The following is a 12,499-nucleotide window of genomic DNA, read 5'->3' on the forward strand; positions in this document are numbered from 1 at the left end:
GTAAAGGCAACACTGGCCCAGGTGGTTGGAATTGTGCTCGTGTGGTTCCGGTAGTTTGGCTGGCGTGATTCTGCCAATCTGGCTAAGAGGTCAAATTCCAACACACAACAAACATAAAATCAGAGTTGTACATTATAAAAAAAAAAAAAAAAAAAAAAAACAAGAATAAAGAATAAAATTTAATACACTCATGTAATGCTGTCGGAACACCAGGGGCGAATGAAGAGGACGCTGGGATACATACACATACAGTGGGGCAAATAAGTATTTAGTCAACCACTAATTGTGCAAGTTCTCCCACTTGAAAATATTAGAGAGGCCTGTAATTGTCAACATGGGTAAACCTCAACCATGAGAGACCGAATGTGGGGAAAACCCCCCAGAAAATCACATCGTTTGATTTTTAATGAATTTATTTGCAAATCCTGGTAGAAAATAAGTATTTGGTCAATACCAAAAGTTCATCTCAATACAGTACCCTTTGTTGGCAATAACGTAGGCCTAATGTTTCCTGTAAATCTTCACAAGCTTTTCACACACTGTTGCTGGTATTTTGGCCCATTCCTTCATGCAGATCTCCTCTAGAGCAGTGATGTTTTGGGGCTGTCGGATTTTCAACTCCCTCCACAGATTTTCTATGGGGTTGAGATCTGGAGACCTGCTATGCCACTCTAGAACCTTGAAATGCTTTTTACGAAGCCACTCCTTTGTTGCCCTGGCTGTGTGTTTGTGATCATTATCATGCTGAAAGACCCAGCCACCTCTCATCTTCAATGCCCTTGCTGATGGAAGGAGATTTTCACTCAAAATCTCTCGATACATGGCCCCATTCATTGTTTCCTTTACACAGATCAGTCGTCTTGGTCCTTTTGCAGAAAAACAGCCCCAAAGTATGATGTTTCCACCCCCATGCTTCACAGTGGGTATGTTGTTCTTCGGATGCAATTCAGTATTCTTTCTCCTCCAAACACGAGAACCTGTGTTTCTACCAAAAAGTTCTATTTTGGTTTCATCTGACCATAGCACATTCTCCCAGTCCTCTTCTGGATTATCCAAATGCTCTCTAGCGAACCGCAGACGGGCCTGGACGTGTACTTTCTTCAGCAGGGGGACACGTTTGGCAGTGCAGGATTTGAGTCCCTGGCGGCGCATTGTGTTACTGATAGGAGCCTTTGTTACTGTGGTCCCAGCTCTCTGTAGGTCATTCACTAGGTCCCCCCGTGTGGTTCTGGGATTTTTGCTCACCGTTCTTGTTATCATTTTGACGCCACGGGGTGAGATCTTGCATGGAGCCCAGATCGAGGGAGATTATCAGTGGTCTTGTATGTCTTCCATTTTCTAGTAATTGCACCCACAGTTGATTTCTTTACACCAAGCGTTTTACCTATTGCAGATTCAGTCTTCCCAGCCAGGTGCAGGTCTACAATTTTGTCTCTGGTGTCCTTCGACAGCTCTTTGGTCTTGGCCATAGTGGAGTTTGGAGTGTGACTGACTGAGGTTGCGGACAGGTGTCTTTTATACCGATAATGAGTTAAAACAAGTGCCATTAATGCAGGTAACGAGTGGAGCCTAGTTAGACCTCGTTAGAAGTTAGACCTCTTTGACAGCCACAAATCTTGCTTGTTTGTAGGTGACCAAATACTTATTTTCCACTCTATTTGGAAATAAAATCTTTAAAAATCAAACAATGTGATTCTGTCTCTCATGGTTGAGATTTACCCATGTTGACAATAACAGGCCTCTCTAATCTTTTCAAGTAGGAGAACTTGCACAATTGGTGGTTGACTAAATACTTATTTACCCCACTGTACATACAGTAGAGGTCCCTTTTAGCCAATTGGATGCCAGGAATTTATGCTTTACCCTTTCGTAGCCTTAAATTTTTCCCGTAACAAGAGGCAATATTTTCCCTTTGAGGCATACCTTAACCTGAAAATTCTGTATGTAGAGATGTTTGTATGTAGAGGTGCCATTTTAATTGCTATACAATTTGTCTTGTATTTTGACTGAAACATCTTTGAGCATTCTCACACATTTACTGCATGTGCCTAATAAATGCATTCTACTATATATAGGCTCAACAACAGTGTCAAGCTCATTTACTAGTCTTCCTACCCATTCTCTAAGGCAGGGGTCCCCAACCTATTCCACTAAGGCACACTGTGGGTGCAGGATTTCATTCTTACCAAACAAGATGACAACACTTTTTCCCCAATCTGGTGTTTTACAAGTGCAATCAGTTGATTGCAGTCAGGTGTGGCTTGTTTTAGCAGAAGCCTCATTGGTTCAACTGTCTCTGCTGGATCGGCTGGAACAAAAACCAGGACCCACAGTGTGCCTTGAGGACTGGGTTGAAAACCCCTGCTCTAAGGTACTGTATATGCTTCTTTATTGTACACAGCAACTTTTTTTTTTTTGGGTGTGTGTGAAGATTTCTTGCTTTCTTCTTGCCACAAGCCAGAGGTTGTGAGGTGTCCTTTTCATTTATTGTTTTCATTTCTTCTTTCATAATGCACAGAAGGTGCTGTGAGACTTTGGGACTTCTTTTAAGGGCTACTCACATAAGTGGATTTAGTTTCCTGAACGCTTCAAACGCTACCTAAAGCCACGGAGGTATATTGTTGACATTCACTTTTTAGGCACCACTATGCAGTACATATAAGAGGATAGTAGTGGTTGGTTATTGAGTGTGACTGTCCACTCTAAGAGATACAGAGAGTATATGATTTTTGCCGTTCTATAATTTTGAATATAACAAATTTTGACACACGTACAATGTATCACAAAAGTGAGTACACCCCTCGCATTTCTGCAGATATCTAAGTATATCTTTTCATGTGACACTCAATCAGTACTCAATTTGGACATTTAGGGATGTACGTAGTTCCCATGCGGTGTACTCACTTTTGTTGCCAGGGGTTTAGATATTAATGGCTATAGTTTGAGCATTTTGAGGGGAAAATAAATTAACTCTATTATATAAGCTGCAAACAGACTACTTTTCATTCTGTCAAAGTGTCATTTTGTCAGTGTTGTCCCATGAAAAGATATACTTAAATATCAGCAGAAATGCGAGGGGTGTACTTACTTTTGTGATACACTGTATCAGTATGTCACCCCCATGTGATAAAAAAGTAAGTTTATGTAGTACATAATGTGCAAATGTATATGTTATGTTCTAGATGATGTAACTATAATGTGGGTTGAACAAAAATACATTGTGTGTGGTTAATTTGCCATGATGGGTTATTGAAAGGACAAAAAAAAAAAAACTTGTATAATATGTTAAACTAAAAAAGCTTCCCCCCCAATATCTAATAACTGGAAATGATAGTAATCTAATGAAACAGCATAAAGTGTACTGTACCGAGTGTATTATTATTGCCACATTATAGAAAAATACAGAAAAGTTCACATACAATACATAATGTCATGAGCTGTGTGTGTTGGTACCTTCCTCTCTCATTTATGTAAAATGGTTGAAAACATGGAGGCAGCTAGCAAGGCTGCGGCCCAAGTGAAATGTTTGTCTGGGAATTATTCATTTCGATGTGTTGTTTTTGGCCCCTTCCGACTGACCTCAAGAAGGTCGCCACACTTTTGGATGCAGAAAAACACCCTACTTTAACACGCCTGCTCCTATCTCCTCTGGGATATAATGCTTTCATATTGCTGTTGAATGCCTGCAGTTCGGTGCATATGTGAATAATTCAATTAGAAGGAGACTATAATGGTACACATAGTCCTCGCGACCGTGATTTTTGCTCAAGGGAACCTGCTAAACAGCAGAAACTGTTACAAGAGCAACTAACTAACGGCTACAGCTGAGTTTGAAGTGAAAGCTTCTGGAGAAATTCATTCAATGTCTCAAGTGCGTTTAAGTATGGATTACAGTCTATAGCCTACGATAAGAGGAAGGACGTAAGAATTGAAGGTGGGAGGCTTTTAAAGCTCCAGAATAATCTTTGTCATTGGAGCAACAGCCCAAAGCTACTTGGACGCATTCTGCTTTGATGCTCTGAATTGAAATACCTGTGAGAGTGTTTGTATTGAAGAGGGTGCAATTCTTCCATCTCATGTAAATCCACGACAATGCTACATTGCATTCAATACGGCCAAGTAGCTATTTTAGGTGCTAAATAGACTGCATTGTGTTTTTTTTTTTTTCATCTGTACACCCGCACGAGTCTTGTCACGTAAAGGATTTTTGACACGAATACAACTGGATTATGCATAGAAAGCCTCAAGCATTTTCGAGATGAGCAATGACACACTGACTGCACAGTAGATCAAAACATTTAATACACACCATCGCAGGGGGCATGCACCGCAGCACTTCACCGTCTCCTCTTGATTACACATAAAAACAAAAATAATTTAAAACAAATACATTTAAAAAGGTTACACCGCATAACAGGTTCATTATACTGCTAGGTAAAACACATCACAGTCATTAGTATTTGACACATAGCAAATGATAAAAAAAAGTATAACACTGAGACTGTGCTTGTTTGAAAGTGAGGAGATAAGATGCGAAGTGGCAACACTGCGGACAAAATGTCAGCAGAGGGGAAAGATCAGAAAGAAGAGAATGCATGGGGAGGAGGAAAGCTGCATCTGTCCCTCTTAAGTGCAGGAACATTGCAGATGTGCTCAAGGACGGCAGGGTCGACTGTCAAGCGTAGAAGGTTTCCACTTTGACTGCCTGACAGAACATGGTCATGGAGAACACCAGCCCCAAGATCTGGAAAACATCAAACATTCATATTTTATTCTGCTCACCATTGTCAGTAAACTTTGTAGCAGTGTTGTTTTTGGCAGCTCTTTTAATTTTCGTCTTAGTCTTTTGGACGACAATACCTATTCTTATTTTAGTCATCTCAAAATGTGTTTGTCTTCGTCTAGTTTTTGTTGACGGAAACTTAAGTTGTCCAAAAGAGGGCCCTCGCTGCCAACCCCAACGTGAATGTTATGCTAACGCTAAGAGTTACATTTAGTGTGTGATGATGACTCGGCAAAGACTTTTAAAGGCTAAAGCAACGTTGCATAGCCTCGGTGGGCAAGAAAACAAATCTCACTGTGCGTGCAAGCCTGCAATGGAGACTGGAGAGAACACACTGGTGAGTCGGAAAAGGGGGACGGTGCAGTGCGTCACGAGTGACATGCAGGCTAACACATAAAATGTCACACATTGTGAACATATGACGGAAACTACTGCGCATTTTTGTCTTGTTTTCCTCTCATCAGACAAAAACTGGCATTCCTCTCGTTATGTTTTAGTCTCTCAAAACACTTTCTTAGCTCGTTATCGTCTCATTATCGTCTTGAAAAAAGTGTTCATTGCCAATATATTTTAGTTATCATCATCGTTGACAAAAACAACACAGAGTGGAAGGTATTACTTTGCTATAAAGCAGTATGGTTTTTGTCAACAATGACGACAAGGAATATATTTCGACGACGTATAACTTTTTTCATGACAACGTGCCAATGACGAGGTAAAAACGTGTCTTGGGAGACTAAAACATGACTAGACAAATGCCAGTTTTCATCTGATTAGACGAGAACGAGATAAAACTACGCCATAGTTTCCGTCATATGTTCACAATGTGTAACATTTTCTTATCGTATGTGTAGTTACCCTGCATCGTAGCAGTGTTTGGCCGTGTCACTCATGTGACGTGCTACGCCCCCTATCCCACGCACACACTCACCGGTGTCCTCTCCAGACTCGAGACTTGCTTGTTTTGAAACAAGCTTTGTTTTCTTATCTTGGCTGGAGAGAATATGCCATGTTGAGTTAGCCTTTAAAGGTCTGTGCTGAGTGATCATCACACGCTAAATGAATTTGTAGCATTAGCATAGTGTTTACGTTAGCATTTAGCATGGCGAGCGTTGTCTTAAACTCTTGGACAACTTTTTTTTTTTTTTAACATACAGTTTCTGGTGTCCAGGTGAGTTGAATTAATTTAAAATAATGTACTGTTTTCCTGCTGAGTGTGTATTGTCACAAAGATGGCATGAATCAATTCGTCGTATTTCGAGCATGTCGCCGAATGTAAACACAAATGGTGAGTAAAATTTAACGACGGATGTCGAAAAGATCATGTGTCGAAGCAATCGTACGTCGAGGTACCGCTGTACATCTAATTTTCTAGCAAGTAAGTCATGCTTGAAAGAGTGTAAGAATCAATTGAAGTAGATCATTCTTGTCATAAAAATGTTTTGAAGATGAGCTCATGCTAGTGAAGTCGCACGGCTAAAAGAGTGACATCATGATACGGCTCCAAAGATACACACGGTAATCACAATCATTTAACACGGGGGGAATAGAGGGAACACAAGCGTGTCGTAATACATGACATTTTGGATGATTTACGATTCGCAGGTCCAGCGGGTCGCCGGTTAAACTGCAGCTTCAGCGATTCAATCTCCTGCTCCATGTTCATGTGGAAGTGCCCTTGTGCAGCACACCGGATGAGGCACAGGCCAGACAGATTTGTAGCTTTACTGACGTAAATACGTGAATAGTGTGCATTGAACCTTCTAAATGATTGGTGATATGATTTCATTAACGCATTATCTTTTGAAGTCATCCCAGCCAATAATAAGATATCAACTAAAATCCTTCTTGTCAAGACTGCAGATGAAGAAGCAGTACTGACTCAGTAGAAATTATACAAAGATGCTTTGAAATTATACAGATTTATTAATATTAGCCATCATTAATGTATTGCTGAAGTAAATGTGCTTTTTTTAATGTTGCAGATTTTGCACATTAAGAGACTCATTAGGAAGAGTAGTACTTTCGTTTAAGATCACTGAGGAGTGGCCGAGTTCACATACTTCCCAAATAGTTACTCTAGGGGGAAAAAAAGGTTATACATCACTTTGCATGAGCTGTAATTACAAATGCGCTCAAACACTGTTAAGTTGATTACATCTACTTTCTGGTTCATTTGGCTGTATTAGAAGATTCAAAGCATCACTGAGAGTCTAATGGATGACTACAAATGAGCCTGCAGCAGAAGACGAGCCACGTGATGGATGCCTTCAAGAACAGAATATTTCTCTTGATCTGTTGTGTAGGCATGTCACGTAGGAATTGGCTGCAAAAGAGATAAAAGAGTTTTATGGAATGTCAACTCCTCCTATGTGGTCTTCAGCGTTAACACACAAAAAAGACTGCGATCTAACTGGCCACAGAAATCCTGCAGCAGCACTTATTTCAAAGGACACTGGAAATGTTAGTTTTTTCGAACCAAAAGTCAGGGTGTCTGCATGTGAAAGCAACTATCCAAAAGTCACTCATAAATCACAGAAATTTCACTAATTACCTGCGTAAGTGCTGTGCATAGAGCAAAGATCCAAAGGGCAACCAGGTTCTCATTAAGCCAGTCCTTCACCCGCTCGTAGCATGGCTGTTGACACACAGACATACACAGATGATGTATTTAATGCAAGACTAAACGTGGACAAAGGTCATCGAAAATTCATTCTCGTGCCAATCTTAATTTTTAATCTCATCAGAACATTCTTAGATGGTTCATGGGAAGAGTTTGGTGCAAGGGCACTTCATGTTCCAGCATAATTGGGCCTCAGTGCACCAAGCTCGATTCATAAAGCATAGAGTTGGAAAGATTTGGTGTGAAAACACATTAGGGACTAAGTACAAATGAGATTTTCAGCCAGACTTCCTCTCTGGTTTAGTTATCTCTAGCATTACACTTGTTCTATGTTGAACGGATAAAAATTCCAACTGACGCACTTTTTTTTTTTTTGCTTAATTGTAGTCTACACTTTACATATAAAGTAGGCTGATGGACGTGCGTAAAGCGTGACTTCCACTGCAAACACATTTAGTTGTTGCCTGCCAGGAGGTCTTGCAGTCTTTTCAGAGGAGTTAATAAGTGAAATAGCAAGCTCTATTGACCACAGATTTCAGCATTAAAGTATATAATATTATGCTGTACGTAATACGTTATGTTTGGGTCATTTATCAAGCTCATAATTTTCTTCCTTTCCCTTAACATTGTTTTTTTTTTTTTTTTTTTTTTTTGTAGATTTTAACAAACATGTCTTTGGATAATTATTGAAATACTAAATATGTTTTACTTTATGTATAAACTAAAGTACTAGTCCTTCTAAAAAAATTTTGCATATTGTGATAGTTAATTATTTTCTGTAATGTACTGAAAAACATTAGACTTTCATATATTTTAGATTCATTGCACACAACTGAAGTTGTTCAAGCCTTATACTGTTTTAATATTGATCATTTTGGCAAAAAAGTCAAGAAAAACAAAAATCCCTATCTCAAAAGATTTGCATATTTCATCCGACCAATACAAAAAAGTGTAAAAAAGTCAACCTTCAATTAATTATATCAGCTATGCACTCAATACTTGGTCAGGAATCCTTTTGCAGAAATGACTGCTTCAATGCGGCGTGGCATGGAGGAAATCAGCCTGCGGCACTGCTGAGGTGAGACCCAGGATGCTTCGATAGCGGCCTTAAGCTCATCCTCAGTGTTGAGTCTGGTCTCTCTCAACTTCCTCTTCACAATATCCCAGATATTCTCTATGGGGTTCAGGGCAGGAGAGTTGGCAGGCCAATTGAGCACAGTAATGCTATGGTCATTAAACCATTTACCAGTGGTTTTGGCACAGTGAGCGGGTGCCAGGTCGTGCTGAAAAATGAAATCTTCATCTCCATAAAGCTTTTCAGCAGATGGAATCATGAAGTGCTCCAAAATCTCCTGATAGCTAGCTGCATTGACCCTGCCCTTGATAAAACCCAGTAGACCAACACCAGCATCTGACATGGCAACCCAGACCATCACTGATTGTGGGTACTTGACACTGGACTTCAGGCATTTTGGCATTTCATTCTACCCAGTCTTCCTCCAAACTCTAGCACCTTGATTCCCGAATGACATGCAAAATTTGAGCAATAGTCCAGTGCTGCTTCTCTGTAGCCCAGGTCAGGCGCTTCTGCCGCTGTTTCAGGTTCAAAAGTGGCTTGACCTGGGGAATGCGGCACCTGTAGCCCATTTCCAGCACACGTCTGTGCACGGTGGCTCTTGATGTTTCTACTCCACTCAGTCCAGTTTCTGCAGGTCCCCCAAGGTCTGGAATCGGCCATTCTCCACAATCTTTCTCAGGGTGCGGTCCCCTCTTCTGATTGTGCAGCGTTTCCTGCCACACTTTTTCCTTCCGACAGACTTCCCACTGAGGTGCCTTGATACAGCACTCTGGGAACAGCCTGTTCGTTCGGAAATTTCTTTCTGTGTCTTAGCCTCTTGCTTGAGGGTGTCAACGATGGCCTTCTGGACAGCAGTCAGGTCGGCAGTCTTGCCAATGATTGCGGTTTTGAGTAATGAACCAGTCTGGGAGTTTTTAAAAGCCTCAGGAATCTTTCGCAGGGGTTTTGAGTTAATTCGTTGATTCAGATGATTAGGTTAGTAGCTTGTTTAGAGTAGCTTTTCATGATATGCAAATCTTTTTGAGATAGGGATTTTTGTTTTTTCTGGACTTTTTTGCCAAAATCATCCATATTAAAACAATAAAAGGTTGGAACTAATTCAGTTGTGTGTAATGAATCTAAAATATATGAAAGTCTAATGTTGTACATTAAAAAAGAATAATGAACTTTATCACAATATGCTATTTTTTTAGAAGGACTAGTATAATCTAATCTAGTTTGGGGGATATCTCTTTTTGAGGTTAGGTATTTCACCCATCACCTTATATACATAGTATATACATACAATCAAGCTTCTCGAACACACACATCTACCAGTTTTTTGACTACAACCCTAGCAAAAAGTATGGAATCACCAGTCCTGGATGAGCACTCACTCAGACATTTTATTATGTAGAACAAACTCAGATAAAAAGCTTGAAAAAAATAATGAATTAGTTCAAAAGTGTACCTCCTTGGCATTCAGAAACACTAAAAGAAATGAATAAAAACGTGGTCAGTAAGTGTTACTTTTATAGAACAAGTGCAGGGAAATAAATACAGAACCACTCCATTCTGAGGAAGAATATATGGAATCATGAGAAACAAACAAAGGAATAACAATCCAAACACATCTCTGGGAAACACCACCTTTGGCTTTTATGACAGTTTGCAGTCTCTGAAACATGGACTTGATGAGTATTCTTCATCAATTTGGTGCAAACTCTCTTTGATTGCAAAAGCCAGCTCATCCTTGCAGGTATGAAGCAAAGCTGTGGACCTTTTTTTTTTGTTGTTGTTGTTTTTTTTTTTTTTTTTTAAGCTCCGTAGCATGATGCATTGTCATCTTGGACAATGATTTCATTATCCCTAAACATATTTTCAATTGAAGGGATAAGACAGCTGTCTAAAATTTCAATGTAAACCCTAACCCTAATCCAAAACCCTAACCAATTTATTGAAGATTTACCCACAGCCAGCTCCCCAGTGCCTTTGCCTGACATGAAGCCCCATATCATCAAGGACTGAGGGAATTTTGATATAACTGAAACAGCACCAAACAAAATTTCCACCATCATCACCTTGTCCAAGGAAGATTCTTGGCTCATCACCAAAAATAACCTTCATCAAGTCATTTACAGTCCATGATTGCCTCCCATTGCCCATTGCAGTTTTGTTCTTTTCTGTTTAAGTATCAATGATGGTTTCCTTTTAGCTTTCCTGTATGAAAACCCCATTTCCCTTCGGCGATTTTGCACAGTTCTGTCACATACCTTGACTCCAGCTTCCTCCCATTTCTTCTTCGTCTTGTTATACAACTTCTGTTTTCAAGACATATGGCCTTTAGTTGTTTGTCATGACATTTGGATGTCTTCCTCGGTCTACCAGTATCCTTAACTGTAACAACCTTGCCATGCTGTTTGCACTTGGTCCACATTTTTGATACAGCTGACTGTGAACAGCCCACATCTTTGGCAACCATTTGTGTAGCGTTACCTTCATCAAGAAGTTTGATCATCCTCTCCTTGGTCTCAAGAGAGATCTCTCTTGTTGGAGCCATGATTCTTGTGAATCCACTTGGTCCAGCAGCCCTCCAAAGTGTGATAACTGCACTGTTTTTAACTGCTGACTAACGAGTAGATCTAATCTGAGGCAGGGACCCAATTAAGGAAAGGAAATTGACCGGGTGTGTCTGTATTTTCTACTTGAAATGGAGTGATTCCATATTTTTTTATTCAGAATGGAGTTATTCCATATTTATTTCCCTGCACTTGCTCGATAAAAGTAACATTTACTGACCACCACAATGTTTTTTATTCATTTCTTTTAGTGTTTCTGAATGCTAAAGAGTTGTACTTTTGAAGTAATTCATTATTGTTTTCCAGCTTTTTATCTGAGTTTGTTTTACATAATAAAATGTCTGAGTGAGTGCTTGTCCGAGAGTGGTGATTCCATACTTTTTGCCTGGGGTTGTATAAGGCGCACCTGACTATAAAGCCTGAGTTATACTCCCGCGTTGCGGTGACGGCGTAGCGACTACCGCGTCATTCGACATTCGATAGTTCTGCGGTGAGGGAACGCGTTGCTCTGTAATTCACCGCCAAGCCACTAGAGGGATGTGGCGTTATGTTTGTACGGTTTTGGGGCATGCTTGTTTACTTCCGCTAGTCGGAGAAAAAATAAACAATGCAAGATGGAACTCTTGAAAGTAAATATTCTGCTCATCAACACTGAATAAATATTGAACATACAAATGTTGACGGGCAGGCGACGCAGAAGACGGTTTCGAGGCGGTCTGGCCGACTTTTGATACCGCACAGAGAGTTTTAGACTCGGGTGGAGAGAGCTAGCTGTGGCGGCTAGCTTCAAACTGGCGTCGAGCACTGCGTTCAAGGTCTGCAAAGCCCTCCAGCCCGATTTGTTTGCCGTGTCCTACAACCAGCCAGTGGGAAGCCATAGCAGATTTCTGGCGTCTAGGGAACTTCCCAAACTGCGTTGGGAGGCTTGATTTTAAGGTTATCATAAAAAGCACCGAGGCACTCTCAATCAGTGATGATGTATTGTGTGTGTGAACTGTCAGTTATTGAAAATTAAAGATCAAAACAACTCTTTTGACACCAAATCTGTGCTTTATTCTTCATATACTTGAAACATATGTACACAGTAAATGATGAAGTGCACCAACCAAAAATACGACATAAAGTGATAAAAACTTGGCAGTTTTTGGCCGACTGGGTCACCGCTTTGTGTGGCCACTCGATTCCGAACACCCACGTCTCGGTGGTTCTTCCATTTTTTTTTTTTTTTTTTCCCCGATCGCCGACGTTGCCATTTGGCAATCACAATAATAATGTCTTGACGAGACTTGCTCTACGATGATACTCCCGTCGGCTTGGTGCATTTTTGCGTGTAGAAAATAATGTTTGATTCTATTCTACAATGGCGGTGTTTTCGCGGTAAACCGGAAACAACAGTCTGAGCGGACCAATCACAGTCCGTTTTCATCACGTCATACACGTCTAGGTGACGCGAAGGT

The 12,499-nt window shown here is 40.4% G+C and overlaps 1 protein-coding gene across 4 annotated transcripts in view; it reads right to left on the bottom strand.

The window, feature by feature from the left end:
• Positions 1-4,285: 4,285 nt before the first annotated feature.
• Positions 4,286-12,499, bottom strand: part of tspan4a (tetraspanin 4a) — a 263,024-nt gene continuing 254,810 nt past the window's right edge. For all 4 annotated transcript variants that reach the window (XM_057833765.1, XM_057833774.1, XM_057833780.1 and 1 more), the window contains 2 exons: positions 7,338-7,421; positions 4,286-4,744 (listed from right to left, as the gene is read on the bottom strand). In XM_057833765.1, coding sequence (XP_057689748.1) covers positions 4,676-4,744; positions 7,338-7,421 — 153 coding nt within the window. In that variant the 3' untranslated portion in view covers positions 4,286-4,675. The remainder of the gene's footprint in view (positions 4,745-7,337; positions 7,422-12,499) is intronic.

Source organism: Corythoichthys intestinalis, chromosome 1 (assembly GCF_030265065.1).
Source record: "Corythoichthys intestinalis isolate RoL2023-P3 chromosome 1, ASM3026506v1, whole genome shotgun sequence".
In the NCBI taxonomy this organism is placed as follows: Eukaryota; Metazoa; Chordata; class Actinopteri; order Syngnathiformes; family Syngnathidae; genus Corythoichthys; species Corythoichthys intestinalis.